This window comes from Branchiostoma floridae, chromosome 16 (genome assembly GCF_000003815.2).
Source record: "Branchiostoma floridae strain S238N-H82 chromosome 16, Bfl_VNyyK, whole genome shotgun sequence".
NCBI classification, from domain to species: Eukaryota; Metazoa; Chordata; class Leptocardii; order Amphioxiformes; family Branchiostomatidae; genus Branchiostoma; species Branchiostoma floridae.
The window spans coordinates 5,565,811-5,580,959 of NC_049994.1; the positions used below are offsets into that span (position 1 = coordinate 5,565,811).

At 42.4% G+C, this 15,149-nt stretch overlaps 2 protein-coding genes across 2 annotated transcripts; one reads left to right on the forward strand and one right to left on the reverse strand.

Annotated features, from left to right (window-relative positions):
* The first annotated feature begins 4,364 nt into the window (after nucleotides 1–4,364).
* On the forward strand, nucleotides 4,365–8,794 carry LOC118403345 (histidine N-alpha-methyltransferase-like). The gene is made up of 5 exons (XM_035802051.1): nucleotides 4,365–4,576; nucleotides 4,864–5,070; nucleotides 6,607–6,725; nucleotides 7,602–7,734; nucleotides 8,334–8,794. The coding sequence occupies exons 1-5, from the start codon at nucleotides 4,525–4,527 to the stop codon at nucleotides 8,540–8,542; spliced, it is 720 nt and encodes a 239-aa protein (XP_035657944.1). The 5' UTR covers nucleotides 4,365–4,524; the 3' UTR covers nucleotides 8,543–8,794.
* A 903-nt stretch (nucleotides 8,795–9,697) lies between these two features.
* LOC118403347 (translin-like) lies at nucleotides 9,698–14,875 on the reverse strand. The gene is made up of 7 exons (XM_035802053.1): nucleotides 14,680–14,875; nucleotides 13,361–13,454; nucleotides 12,648–12,744; nucleotides 12,054–12,169; nucleotides 11,466–11,545; nucleotides 10,760–10,844; nucleotides 9,698–10,016 (listed from the first exon to the last, which is right to left on the reverse strand). Exons 1-7 carry the CDS (start codon nucleotides 14,752–14,754, stop codon nucleotides 9,856–9,858), a joined length of 708 nt encoding a protein of 235 aa, XP_035657946.1. The 5' UTR covers nucleotides 14,755–14,875; the 3' UTR covers nucleotides 9,698–9,855.
* Between the last annotated feature and the right edge of the window lie 274 nt (nucleotides 14,876–15,149).

Below are 15,149 nucleotides of genomic sequence, written 5' to 3' on the forward strand. Positions count from 1 at the left end.
CTGCCACCCACTGAATGTCAAGACCACACCATGTCCGGGACGAGAACTTAGCCCTACACAATGTAGTTTTTCGTATCTGCAGGGTTTTCCCAGCACAGCCTTGCGGACATTTCGTCCATTGCATGGATGCCAAAGTCTCGAGGTTAATTTGAGCCGCAACGAGTTTAACCCCCTCCCCCCCCCCCCCCCCAAAAAAAAAAACAACTTCGGTAACTCGTTGTAGCTTCTACCAGGCTCCGCGGATCGATGGTCAAATAGTAGAATTGGAATTGGTAGAGTCGGCTTGACATAGTAGTCAGTATTCCTTGGTAGTGCGTGTACATGTATTCATCTATTATGCATTCTACGCCTTAACAAGAGGTCACACGACAATGAACACGGCACGGAATGAGCCCCGCCCTCCCTTTGTCTAGACTACGGTCACGCTGTCAATCACCCGCCGGGTGATTGACAGCGGGACTGATATTAAGTGAGTGCCGTTCTGAAGAAATACATCGCCGAGAATCTGTCACGCACCGAGACCAGTTTCGACCTGAAAACATCTAGGTAAATTCCCGTTGTTTCATTGTTCGTTTTAGCCTAGAACGTTACATACTGTACTCCGGATTTGTCCTCCTTTCTTCATGTCTCTGGTCAGTTAATAAGACCGGGGGTGGGTATAGCGTTTCAATGACTCGACTGAAGCCTAAACCGGTTTTGCTTCTTTCAGTTACATGTACGTTGAAATTTCAAAAATGCATGTCAAAATGAGCTTCTGTGGTTGTAAGGCTTTTTCTATGGCGGGCTTGTCGAGAAATTGAGCCAAAACCTTTTTGGGCCATTTATGTTATACCAAGGACATTAATATTATACGTAGTGTAGTATTGGTTATAGTGGCCTACTAGGTCAGTAGAGCGTTTTACGCCCAAATATAGATCTCCTTGTCACTTCCATGAAGACGGAAGTATGGTTTTGGCCCTGCTGTTTAGGGTCTGGTTTGTCTTGTATGTGGGGTTATATTTCAAGAACCGTTGATTGCCAACTTGAAGGTTTTTGGGTAGGTGAGTAGGTGTTAATCTCCAAGCAGATCCTACGGTAGCATAAGATAGTAACAAAAGTTGGCAGAGAAGTGAAGCCGGTTTAGGAGTGTGTTTCGCTACATGGCAAATTAATGGACACCTCTTGGCTGACTACACTCCTTGGCCAGTTTGGTACTATCTTATGCCATTGTAGGATCTGCTTGGAGATTAGGTAGGTGTGGGGATGGTGATGGTGCAGGTCGATTTTGAGCCCCCTATTGGTTGACCTTGGTACTGCAGCAGCACGTTTTCTATTACATTGTATATCTATGCACCTGGACTTGCTGTGGTGTTGATTTTTTGGTGGTGGGTAGGTGTTGAATTGATGCTTTTGTGGTGTAAGTTTAATTTTCGCAATAGATGATTTGAATTTCAGACTTATGGCATGTGACGTGTGTAAATTAGTTAAGGTGAACATCGCCAAGCATGGATTATACAAATTTGAGACACATTTTGATGAAATTTAGGAAAAAAGCTCATTATATTTCATGGAAGTATGAGGTCTTCGAACTCAGGGCTTAATATCCTTGTCACATTTGGCGAAAATCGATCGGACGACGATTCTGCGGCGATCGCCCGAGCCTCGCTAATAATAATAACTTTATTGCACAACAATTGTACAAGGTACGAAGTACTAATATGGCTTATACAGTCAAACCTGTCTATAGCGGCCACTCAAGGGACTGGTCAAAATTGGCCACTATAGAGAAAATGCTGAATCAGCATTTTCTCTGTAGTGGCCACCTCTCTATAGTGATTAATTGACCACAAGCAATAATTTACCATTGGTTTAAGTAATCATTGATCTTTATTCACATAATACAATACTGTACATGTACTGCAATGATTGTTATACTATATGTATTAAGAAAACAAAGGCTAAATAAAAGTTTTAAATGTTCTACAATTGATATTGTCTGAAGAGACCGGTATCGTCATATTTCAAATTGATCCTTCGGCTTGGATCCTTTGATGATGGCTTTGATACTTCGCCGTCTGTCTGTGTGTTCCCGCTCGCGTTCACACGTCAGATTCCACCGTCAGATTCCACCGACAAAAAGTGGCCACTATGGCCAGGTGGCCGGTATGCAAAGGTGCCAGGCCGCTAATACAGGTTTGACTGTATGTGGCATGGACGGTTTTCAGGTGAAAGATACGCGCAACCCTCTGTCGAACTTAAATATGGCCGATCTCCCATCGATACGCCCGAAGATCGTGGATAATGTGACAGGGGTATTAGCAGACCCGTCGAGCGAGCGATTTGCGTGGCACCCGGGTTCTAAAAGAATTAACCCGCGGGCGATGGATATGTTAACACTAGAGTCTTGAAAACCACTTGTCTACCACCATGCATATACATATGCAGCATTTTACCATATTTGCAATAGATAATCACAGACTAGTATTAGATGTCACCAATCCACGATTTAGGGGGATAGCTCAGAATAGGGAATACACAGGGTCGGAAAAAGGAAGGTTAAAAACAACAATCATGTGGAATCGTAACTTTCTACAGTACTTCAGCGGAACTTTCGGGTCGAATATATTTTGTTCCGAACCGCTGTGGTCGCGATTTTTGAGCGGGATATGGCTTGGGGCAGAGACTTCTACGGTAATGCAGTGGAAAGCAATGATATCTCGTGTTCTGGACATGTTGTGTTCGTGATTTTTTTTATGGTAGATAGCTCTTGGTATTGACGGTTAAGCCCCCCCCCCCCCTCCAGCGGATTATTTGGATCTGCAAGGGATCCAAACTTTGAACCCCTAAAAACCGCGGCTTAGGCCGAAGGGATTATATAAGGCTAAATGAAGATTTTAAAAACTTTGAAAGAAAATAAGAAGGTATCTTCATGTTGTGAACTTAATTTTTTTTTGTGTTGCAGTGAGAAAAAAATGAACTCCCTGGCGAAACTAGATGCAAATGAAAACATCGACCCCGTTATGAATGGAACAGTGAATGGAGCTGTCACCATGGAAACGGTGGTGAACGGCGAAGGTGATGACGTCATCAACGGCCACAGCATAGATGACGTCATCAGCATGGGTGACGTGGCCGAAGAGTTGTTGCCCGTCGTGGCTGGACTGACGTCACGTCGCAAATACGTGCCCCACTGGTACCTGTACGATACCCGTGGTTCGGAACTATACGAGGAGTGAGTATGCATAATCACTAATGCATCCATTTTTTGCAGCATTAGGAGGGGAACATTATCATACATAAATCATGCAAATCAGTGCATCATTTACATAATTTATGTGGAAGTGCTGCCGTAGCCTTTTTTGGTAAGATAAGACTTTGAAATTTGAACAACTTTGTCTATTGTAACTTCAACCAACCCACAAACTGCATTTAGTACAAGTAACTAGATGGTTAATCAGTTAAGTGGCTATTCGGCTATCATATCTCTTTTTTCTCTCTCTCGGTCCTTCCATTTTCTGTGACGTTTAACAGCGTTGCAATGTCTTGAGTACGGAGTACTAGTCGCTTAGGCCGTGACTTGATTTCATTACATGAATGACATCAGCGCACGCATCAATTTTCATCCGTTCACCCACTCAAAAAATGTACATGTCCGTCAAATATTTGTACTTCTATGTTTTAATTTTGCATTCCCACGTTTTGACAGAGATGGGCGGGCTTAATCTCCAAGCAGATCCTACGGTAGCATAAGATGCGTGTAGTATCAAAAGCTGGCAAAGGAGTGTGCCCGGCCTAGGAGTGTACATTGGCTACCACTAGGAAAGTGCCTTAAAGACGACCCAAAATGTAGCAATGACGAATGTCATAACCTTCCCGAATCTTCAAGCAGACGTATGGTTTCGACTGTCATTGTGTGGTGTCTCTAGCCTCATTTGCAGGCCTTTTAGGGGTGTAACACATGTTGCAAATCAGCGCGCTCCCCAAAAACAGAAACTTCGATCGGCTCTCGTAGAGCTACTAGCATCCTCCTGCGCAGGGACATCCAACGACGAAACCACCTGTCTTGATGTACCCTGCTTTCTCAACCGTCACTCTCAGTTCCTGACCGCCATGCTTATAAATATTAATGAGCTTACCCTTATATATGCGAGACCCCTTTTGAAAACAGAAAGGCCATTCGAATTCTCTGATTGGCTGACAGCTGGTTTGAGGGGACGCCCACAGGAACTAAAAGTGACGGTTGAGAAAGCAGGGTACATCCAGACAGGCCGTTTTGCCGTTGGATGTCCCTGCGTAGGAAGAAAGGCCTGCAAGTGATGCCTTTGTTTCTTTATTGAACGCCATACATTTGGAGATTCGTGGCTTTATTTTTTTGTCCGTTTCCACAGACTTGTACACAACTCGTCGACCTACAAACTGTGGAAGCACGAATACAGTGTGCTACAAGAACACGGGGACGAGATCTCTAGCAAAATCTCGTCCCCGGCCGTTCTCGTGGAGCTCGGGAGCGGAGCTTCCTCCAAAACCCGCCTGGTTATCGAGGCTATGTTGAAGCGACACGGAAGCTTCACGTTCATTCCAGTGGACATAGCCAAGGGTAACCGTTAATAGCCTCTATAGCAGGCTCTCTGGGGCCTTTTTTCTGCTCATAATACAGGAGCAATGGTTAAGCGACCTAGTAGTACAAAAAGAAATTGCCAGCAAAAGACCAAAATGACGAGAAAAGGCCTTAGAGAGCCTACTATGGAGGCTAGCTTTTCAAGTTTTCCTTTTTTATACAAATAAATGGGTGGACACATGTGCATGACTTGCTAATTCTAGAAGGTCATATTTTCATGCCTTTTCGGTCTGTTTGTTTGTTTGTTTCCTGTTTTTGTTACACAGAGTTTATTGAGGACTGTGGGCGGCAGTTGGAGAGGGACTACCCGGGACTAACTGTGGAGCCGTACGGTGGGTTGTACATGGACGGGGTACGGCACATTGCCGCCCGCCCTGAAGCCAAGATGCTCCTGTTCCTGGGGAGCAGCTTCAGTAACATCCCGCTGGTGGAACAACTGAAGATGATGGTGGATATAAGGATGCGACTTAGCGGTAAGCACCTGCAGTTTTACTTCTAAAGAAAACCACCATATTGTAACAACTTTGAGGGGGGTTCACACATGCGCATATATTCAAGTCCGTATGAGGTCCGTATGGCAGTCTTAGCCTCTACCAGGATTCAAAGGTTGATGGAAAAATAAGAGAAATTGGACACTAATATATATGTATAGACCGATATGTGTCAGACGAGTTAGCTGGGTCGCAAACCATACTCCAGCTAGCTCCTTTGGCATGTTTAGCATCGACATTTGTCCAATTTCTACTATTTTTATAGTGACCTGTTGGGCCTGGTAGAGACTTAAAGAACTCCATACGACCCCTTGCACATATACCCCCCTTAAGAAAGACAGACGCCTCTTTGTACGTAGTACACGGAACGTTGCAGGTTAAATGACAATGTATCGTAGCCTGGGCGCCAGTCTTTGTAGCTTTTTTGATAGTCCTCTCTCTGAGCCTGAGTATCAGCTTGGTTAGTTTTACTTGGGCTAGACAGAGAAAAAATATGTTTCCCTTCCGAAAAAAAACATCACTTTAGTGTCATTACGAAAGGCAGTGGATTCTACCTGAAACGTCTGACCGTTTCCAAAATCATATCCAGTTGCTTTAGTTACTTATTTTTGGCATATCTTATAAAGAAAACTGTAAGTTAAAGAAAACATCCAGCGGGAGTTTGAAGGCTTTATTCCATCCGTGACCGACTAGATCCCATGGTTTATTTATTCATCACTACATGTACACTGTCTACACGAACAGTGGGAATTTATTGATGAATGCCACGTACGTCTGGTAAAGGTTGCTTTGTCATTTGTATGCTTTAGGCAACGATTATCAGACTTATCAGGAATGTACTTTTTATTGTCTCTAAATCTCACTTCTTGAGGAGTGAATCTTGTATGTCTAACTCCAGGTGTTACCTTAGGTATTATGTGATTACGTCCATGACAATGTCCTTGATTACGAGAAGTACAGAATCCGGAAAGGAAACCCCCAGTACATGTGATTTCTAAGGGACTTCGGCCATCCGGGTTATTATTGAAGGATCTTGTGGGCAGGGCCATAATCACATAATGCCTTAATTTGGCTTAAATACTAGTAACACATGGAATTAGACACGCATGGTTCACTCCACAAAACGTGGGATTCACCACCAGTTATTTATACAACAACAACGCCTGAAGCAACCATGCCACAATTTCACAGGTCTGCCTAAACAATTCAAACGACCTCAAATGACCTCCTGAAAACGACTCTAATATGCAGTGTACATGGAGCAACGACCTTGTATGGCGCTTTGGATGCATTATTTATGCATGATCTATAGATTTTTTTTTTAAAAACGCGACACGTCCTAACTACTTACCAGTTATTTGGAGAATAGTCAGCTTGTTCACGGAATGGACCCGTCTACCCCAGCTTCTGGAACTTGACGTCGGAAACACGTGACTGCAGCAGGGGGTCGTAAATGCCAGATTACCTGTGTCGCCCCCCGTCTCTGTTGTTTAACATATATTCCCGTGTGTATTGCAGAGCAAGATAGGCTTGTCCTGGGATTGGACATGAACACTGATCGAGAGGCCCTGTCCAGGGCTTACGATGACCAGTGGTCGCCATGGTTACGGGACAACTTCATATGTCGTTTGAATCAGGTATCCATTTTTGCCCATCATTTACAAAATAAAATTCAATCAACCATCCAACTAATCACGATTTCAGGTCAAGATTATCTTAAGTTCTCAGTAAGCTACGAGGGGCGTGCAATTAGTAATGGTCCTGACCCATTTCCCATAGCAGGAGATTAATGAAACTTGGCACAGTTATTAGTCTTTCTCTTCATAGGAATCACCCAGAGTTATGCATTTCTCCCATCGTTTGATGCAGCTCTGGACACCGATTTTGTAGGACACCCCAGGTTGGTCCTCCAACTGATGCCTCATCAATGGCACAAGAGGGACGACCAGGTCTGGGAGCTGTTTCCACAGACTTCCAGCCACGTTTGAATTCAGGATGCCAGCGTTTTACAAGGTCATATGATGGGGAATCATCATCATAAGTTTCATTTATTTCATCAAAAGTCTTCTTTGGTGTGCGTCCTTTCAAATACAAAAACCGGATCACTGCGCGACACTCAACTGGTTCCATTTCACACCTGGTCCATTTCGCACCTGACTAAGTTCAAACACCAGTAAATCAGAAACCACAATTAGTTCAGAGCTGTCTTTTGCAACATAACCCATAGAGATATGAATTATTACACATACAAAATTTCATTTAGATCAGACAACTGGAAGTGGGTCAGGACCATTACTTATTGCACGCCCCTCGTATGGTCACAATGTTTGGTTGGTAAATAGCTCGTGTTTTGGAAGAACATAAATCTGGGCCCTCTACAACTTTCTTTGGAACTGCATGCATGGGAAATTTCAGTTGCAAACTTTGAAACAAGATATTTCAACTTCAAGAAGGGATAGATGATCTACTTTAATTTAACTAATCAACAATGCATTTTTCAACGTCTATCCCAGGACTTTGGTGGGGACATGAAGAAGGGGAAATTTGAGTACACCTTTGATTTTGTGGAGAACCCAGCGGATGGCGACACACCCAGCTACATTCAGCTGTCTCTACGTAGTGTTGGCAACCAACAGGTACACTTTGGTGAGTATTCTTGTGCTCAGAATGCTTTATTTCAATTGTAGTATCTTACTTTGTACCCTCTGCAACAGGGTTCCAATGGTTGATGCTTTTGAATGGTATAATTAATAGTCTTTGCCTTTGGCTTGGTAGACAATAATACTAGTCCTTGGTTTTTACTGCCACACACTCCCCGATACATACTCATTCCTTCAACAAGAGTCCACAGGACACAAATCTCCATGCAGTGAATATGGTGTTTGCATTGTGAGCTAACATGCTTGGTTCTCTTTACGTAAGAATAACATTTTCTTTAAAACCTGTTTGCATTCATTTCCATGTACAGTGAAACATGTATTAGCGGCCACCTTTGCATAGCGGCCACCTGGCCATTGCGGTCACTTTTTGTCAGTCCCTTGGATTTTTCCCATTGACCTAAGCATTAAGAGATAGTCTATAGCTGCCACCTCTTCAAGCTGCCACGGCCACATGATTTTGTAGATACAGAAACACTGCATACTGCAACCATATAGCAGCCATATGGTATCCTGCGGCGAGTATAAAATCGTAGTTTGCATTTGCTGTTGGCAATCCCATTCATAGTGATTTTCTCTCCGGTCCAGAAAAACTTTCGCTTGACCTTGACTTCCAAGATGGCGAGAGGATCTATCTGGCCGAAGGGATGAACTACAGCTGCAAGTGGAACCTAAAGCAGCTGCGCCGCCTAGCGGAAAGGAGCGGCTTTACAGTGGAGGCCCACTGGGCCAACAATGAGAACACCTACTGCATCGTCTGTTTTGCACCTGCAGAAACCATCGCTTCATCTGCCTAATCGGGAACTTACACAGTCTACTGTTGTAATAAACATGTAGCTATTATATCTAGGGCAGTTTTGGTGAAAGTTTTGGTGAAATGTTTGGTATATGTACTTCCACTGTGTGGACTGGTCTAAAATTAGAAAAACATATTGTTTTAGGGGTGCTATAGTGTAAGGGCGACAGGGTGAATCGTTTCGACAATGTAGAAATTATAGCAGAGTGCAGTAGAGGAATGAAAATGGCACCAAAATAAACCTGTTAAATCATGACACCAGTTGTGTTCTGTTCAATCACCTACAGCAGGAACTGTCGTGAGATTCTTCACTTGAGTTCTGAGTTAATAAGTTTGAAAAAAGAATTTAAAAAAACTATAATTCAAATAATTTTCTAGCCATACATCAGACACAGACATATTGGAAGAGAGTTCTTTTACTTTACTTTTGTGCTTCTCAAGACTCTCATAGCATGTAAGTTATACAACAGGGACAACAAACTGTAAGAAGTTCAGCATCTGAACCACAATAGGAAGCAGTTATTGTAACGTTCATTAACCATAAGACTGGACATCTTTAAAGTATATAGTTGAGTGGATTCATTCCTTATGTTACTGACATCTTGCATACTGCAGTCATTCCTCAGTAAGACATCCGCATAGTTCAAGTTTTGAACTTTTATTCAGCCTGTCAGCCTAAGCCTCTAGCCACTGAAGAAGATGTACATAGCAAAACTAGTTTGGCCGACAGGCTGAATAAAAGTTCAAAACTTTATGCGGCTCCAGATGTCTTACTGAGAGACGACTGCAGTGTGCAAGATGTCGGTAGCTTGAGGAATGTATCTACAGTCAAACCTGTACTAGCGGCCACCTTTGCATAGCAGCCACCTGGCCATAGTGGCCACTTTTTGTCGGTCCAATGGATTTGTAATGATTAAGAAATAGGCTCAGCGGCCACACGATTTCCGGTCCCGTTGATACAGAAACACTGCCTATTGCAACCATACTGTAGCCGTATGTTACCCTGCACCGAGTTTGAAATTGTAGTTTGCGAGGATTTGGAGTTCCTGACAGGGTCATTTTGGCGGTAGCAGAAGGTATGCATGCCTTGAGCATTAAAGTGCAAGTCTTTGTCGGTGAATTTACCGATCAAGACAATGTTACTTGGTGAAAAAGATTAGTGGGAACTGAAATCATGTGTAGCTTGCTCATGGTCAATTGATCAACGTTTTCTCTATAGTGGCCACCTGTCTATAGTGGCCATATTTCTCCAGTCCCTTGAGTGGCCGCTATAGACAGGTTTGACTGTACTCTATATACCAGACATCATTAAGGTTACTGCTCCTCTGTAGGGGCTTCTGGTTTCTGAGCAGGTGGTGGGTTCAGCCCACGAATCGTCACGTCGTACACAACCTCTTCAATCTTCTTCACGTCGTACTTCAACCCGTCAAACCTCTTACGAAGGGCGTCGTTCTTCAGATTCAGCAGCCGAAAACCTGGCAAGAAAAACATTACCATTATGGCTGTGTCACTTTAAACAAACAAAGTAGTATGTGCTTGGGCTAAATGGTCTAATTATAAGTGACTTCTCACACACACACACACAAAAGGCCACACAACAATGCAGCCTGCTATGGTTTATTGCACAGTACTTGAAAGATGGGGTCCCTTGTAAACCTGGGACCTTAAGGATAATAGTCCAGCAAAAATTGCACAAATACCCTTTAAACAGGGCAAAATGGAGTGGGTCTACAGCAAGAGTACTAGTAATTCCCATCTGATGCTAGTAAGTCTACCTACAGTCTACTTTCATTCTCCTTTAGGTCCCAGGTTTGCAAGTGAGTCATTACAATAAAAGAGTCTAGTCTAGTCAAGCATGTTTCATATTTGATTATATTACTAATATACCTGCTCATATTGAATATGGAACATGCTAATATTATTACTAGTACTAGTAGCATTGATGATACAGTGAAACCTGTGGTTGTACAATCAACCACCACCTCTACATAAGGACCACCTGGTCAATGTGGCCACCTTTTGGCGTTCCCTTCAATAATTTTTCCAATTAACACATTCAAGCACTAAGAATCCTGTTTAATAAGAAAAATATCTAAAAAATAATCCTGTCTATAGTGACCACCTGTCCCCACAGATTTCAATGATACCCTGAGTGGTCTTCTTGGGCAGGTTTGACTGTACTATGTTTAACGAAAAAATCTTCTAACTATAAACTAACCTGCATCCAGTTCTGCCACAAAGTTGGCAATCTTGGTGGGTCTGCTGTAGTCACCCGCTGTCACACTGTTCACTGCTAATCTAGACTGAGGTACAGATGTCATAGCATGATTAAATCTCGCTTATAGCAGCCCACACAACATCCTATCAGCCTCAGTTACAACCCTGGACAGAGGAGTTTGTGTTATACAGATTGCAAATGTCAGTTACATGTCAAGAGCAAAAGTAAGGGAAGGTTATACAAGTGTCTTCATTAACAGTTTGCCCAAAGCATTTCTTATACAGTCAAAACAATATCAAGCTTTGCATTGTAGTCATCTGGCCATAGGACACTTTTCTCAGTCCCTTGGATATTTCCCACTGACCTAAGCATTAAGAATTCAGTCTACAGCATTCAGTTGTCCACTGTGTCACACAATTCTGTTCCCGCCAATAATATAGCAAGACTACAGATTACAGTCATGGAGCATACTTACCTGATTATAACAGCAGCTGTATCACCACCCAAACCAAGTTCAAAATCTTTTGATGTCCATACATTTTGCAAAATGCGGACTCAGCATGGACCCAATATCATGTATTAAGATGATGATAAAAAACCATCAGTACATATTCTAACTCTATGTTTCCACAAGTTGCTGAGATTTATAAAAATTTATGCATTTAGTTCAGTAAAATGTTTTGGTTCCAAACATATCTTTACATACCAGCTCATTTGCCAGCTGAAGAAGTCCCATCAGAAAGTCATCCAGGTCGATGTGGAAACCATCTTCTCTTCTCTCTTTAACTGTACATGAGGAGAAAAACTATGCATGATGTATAAAATTACTAATAAACTGGTGGACGTACCAACTGTATACTAAGTCAGTAACACCAACTATATGAAAAGAACAAGATATGCCTTCACATGCCAGAGTTTTCAACCCAGAATCACTGTGTTCAAAACTTTGCTTTTTCCTAGAACTATCGTGGTTATCAAACTTCTATCATAGATGACTTGGGTAGGACTTGGCCTAAGAAACAAGTAATAACCTCTAGACTAAATCTCAGTTTCTTTAATCTTATTTGATATTTGTAGCACATGGTATGCTGTGTGTTGTACAAGTACTTAGTAATTTTTGTACAGGTTTCGCACAAGTACAAGTATATAGTGGAAATTATACTGTCTTTACAGAGTTCAGCAATTTCTGAGAAATATCTACTCACCAAGTGATGTATCCAACCATATACAGTCTGTACCTAAACTCACTACTTATCCCTTTCCTTTAAAAAAGAAAGAAAAAGTTTTGCTATACCTCCGAGTAATTCTGCTGCCTCTTCCCTGGTGATGAGCTTGTCTGACTCCAGGTACACCAGGAAGGCTGCCAGGAACACACAGCGCTGGTTAGCAAACCGCCAGTGGTCGTGGAATCTGGGGAACATAGAACGGAAAATATTACTCCGCAGTGTTCTCTTTTTTCAAAGCGTACGTATGGGCATCTCCAACAGCAAAGCCATGTGCTACATGCTCACAGCATAGGGGATACAAATCACAGCATAGGGGCCCCTATGCTGAAAAAGCCAGGCAAGAACACTGAGGTAAGGCTGGTGTCCCAAGATGACCATTACATTAAACGCAGGAGGGTCCCGGAGTCACTGAACACTGCCTTGTTGCACAAGATTTTTAGAAAACAATTGTGATTCGTGGGTATTACATATCTAGTGATTTGTGGGTATTGCATATCTAGGTTTGTATGTTTTCGCATAGTGATTCGTGCGGTTTTCATAAGATTTGTACGTTCTTGCATAGTGTTTTGCGTGTATCACATAAGATTCATACAAATTTCATGAGGTTCGTGCAAATGATTAGGCACCCCTGAACTATTCAAGTCCTCAGAGCCAGTGCTTACCTGTAATACTGTTCCGCTGGCAGCTTGGCTGCGAGTTCACTGTACTGACGTCTGATATTAGTGAACATCTCACGGCTCCTCTTACAGATAGACACCGCTGCAGGGGAGACAAATATTTTGTTTTATCTGCTATAATCTATTTCTACTGTATACTTAGCTTTCACCTAGCAGTGGTTGGTATCAGATAAACTTAAAAGAGCAATAAACAATAAGAACAATAAACTGATGTTACATTATTTATAGGGAAGCCATTATTCACTGTTTGAGGTTTATTCAAGAACATTAGTAACCACTCATGCAAGGGGACTGGAATGAAAAAAAAAATTGATACAGTCCTAGTTGGCCAATAGAGATAGATAAATAATAACTTATTTTTTGTTAAGGTTAATGGGAATATAAATAAATATGTTCAAGGATCAAACTTTGAAGTTTAAGTCAATTCAAACAGTTCTTTTCAACAGTCTTGTCCATGCTTTAACACGGAACGTTATATTGTCCATAAGATTATAACCTCTGTTGGTTTGCATAACAAAGTCCATATATGTTGTATTTATGTCTCAGGGGCCTTTACCTTTGACCTGTGTATGTGCAGTTTCTTCTTCAACATGTATTTTTACATTCCCATTGACCCAAACAATAACAAATTTTTATTTTATCTCTATTGGCCAAGTGTTTAATAGGACTACCATCTCTTTAAAATAATAAATACACACTATCTTTACATCCTGTGGGCTGGTGTACCCCCTGCAGCACAGTTAGTATCTCCCGGGCTGTCTGTTCAATCTCACGCACTGATGCTCGGATTTCCTGCAAAGGAGAACAAACAGACTTCATACTATAGGACACAAAATACTGTGATGTTATTGAGGAACTTTTTTGTGGGGGCTACGGCTTAGACTAAGAGAGTAACTAATTAGCCCCTACGAGGGCGACGGACACCAAAATTAATTTGATAACGTGTTTTTGTTGGCATCCGTCTGTCTCGGAAGACGATGTTAGGCAGACGGGTTTAAGGCGACCCGTCTGCCTGGCCTGCACTTGGATTTTTAAGGTGAAGGAGGGGTGTGCACGTCCTTCTCCACCCTCTCGTCCACTGGCGCACTAGTCCTACAGGGGCAACTGTATGCACCGTGTGAGGCGGCTCCAGCAGATGCAGGTTTGTTGTTTGGACTTTCCGTCTCCTAGGAGGACTTCCGACTAAGGATGCAAGGGGTTCCTCCTACCCCTGACTCATGTGTCATGGCGGGTGCGTCATGCCCGAACATGCCCGAACATGCCCCTATGGCCTGTCACCACCACAAAGGCCTGTCACTGCCACTAGCCGCAGCTAGGTACTCATTCACACCTGAGTTAAGTGAGGAAAGTCATGTTAAGTGCCTTTCCCAAGGGCACAAGACCGGTGACACGACAAGCGGATTCGAACCCAGGACCTCTTGGGCTTGAGACCAACGCGCTGACGATCGTGCCATGCAGTCCCACAATAACATGTGTAGTTACTGAGATATTAATGAAAACAAGATTTTCCTTAATGGCTGCTTTAATTTGCATATAATTTGTACTGATTGCCCAAGGAGAGTGGCATCATCCACATTCTTATATCTGTGCACATCTCAGAGGTATAGTACTAACAGCAAAAAAACTTATGTATGGAGACTGTGAACCGCAAAAGTTATAAAAAAAATTGGGTTCGGCAACCAGACCATAAAGAGCTTATGGCAAGCAACAATGTAAAACAATCGCTTTATAACACTACTATCAAGATGAGGGTGTCGGTCTATAATTTGCAGCATAATTTACCTAAAAATCCTACTATGTTGCCCAAATTGCCATGTTTCATCGGGACATCAACAAATTAAAGGGTTATAAGTTATAGGTGTGAACACATAGACATAGACAACAGCAATACTCCTGCAAGAGCTTACTGACCTACACGGAGTAAAAAAAAGACAAATGTGAAGGAACAAGTTTCATCGCAAAATTCATCATCATCATCATTTATCGATCAGTTTCAAATTTTCATACAACACCTTACCTCTCTAATGTCCTGGTCCTTTGTTAGGTATTCTTGAAACTTTGAGAATGTCTCTTGCGTTGGTGCTGACGCCATAGTCTGCTTTTCTTCGCGCTCAGAGAAATGTAATCAAACAAAGACAACACTTTTTCTCAACATGCCACACACTGCCTCAAGTTTTAATGACCTCTGACTTTTCACCTTTCACCCTATATAATCCCGTCCTTGCAAATTTTGTACAAATTTCATTGGCCAATTGTTAGACATTACTCTTGTCTGATTGGTCAATTGACACCAACACTGCTCCTGATTGGTCGGTTACCCGTATCTCAAAAAACATGGCGGAGGATAACAACTGACTTGTGGTCTCATAACACAGTAATTATCCGCGACCCCCGTCCCCAAAAGTAGTTCGGGTTAAAATAGTGCATCGCGGTACTTGCAAAGGCCGTATTCATTCTTCCGTGCACGACAGCGAGGTGGAATCTATG

Excerpts from the sequence above, each read along its gene's own strand:
- LOC118403345 (XM_035802051.1), top strand. The coding sequence starts at position 4,525 with ATGTTGAAGCGACACGGAAGCTTCACGTTCATTCCAGTGGACATAGCC. Across the intron at positions 4,577-4,863 it reads TCCAGTGGACATAGCCAAGG|AGTTTATTGAGGACTGTGGG; the intron begins GTAACCGTTAAT and ends TTTGTTACACAG. Across the intron at positions 6,726-7,601 it reads TCATATGTCGTTTGAATCAG|GACTTTGGTGGGGACATGAA; the intron begins GTATCCATTTTT and ends CGTCTATCCCAG.
- LOC118403347 (XM_035802053.1), bottom strand. The coding sequence starts at position 14,754 with ATGGCGTCAGCACCAACGCAAGAGACATTCTCAAAGTTTCAAGAATAC. Across the intron at positions 12,745-13,360 it reads GCCCACAGGATGTAAAGATA|CGGTGTCTATCTGTAAGAGG; the intron begins GTGTGTATTTAT and ends TCTCCCCTGCAG. Across the intron at positions 10,017-10,759 it reads TGTGGCAGAACTGGATGCAG|GTTTTCGGCTGCTGAATCTG; the intron begins GTTAGTTTATAG and ends TTTTCTTGCCAG.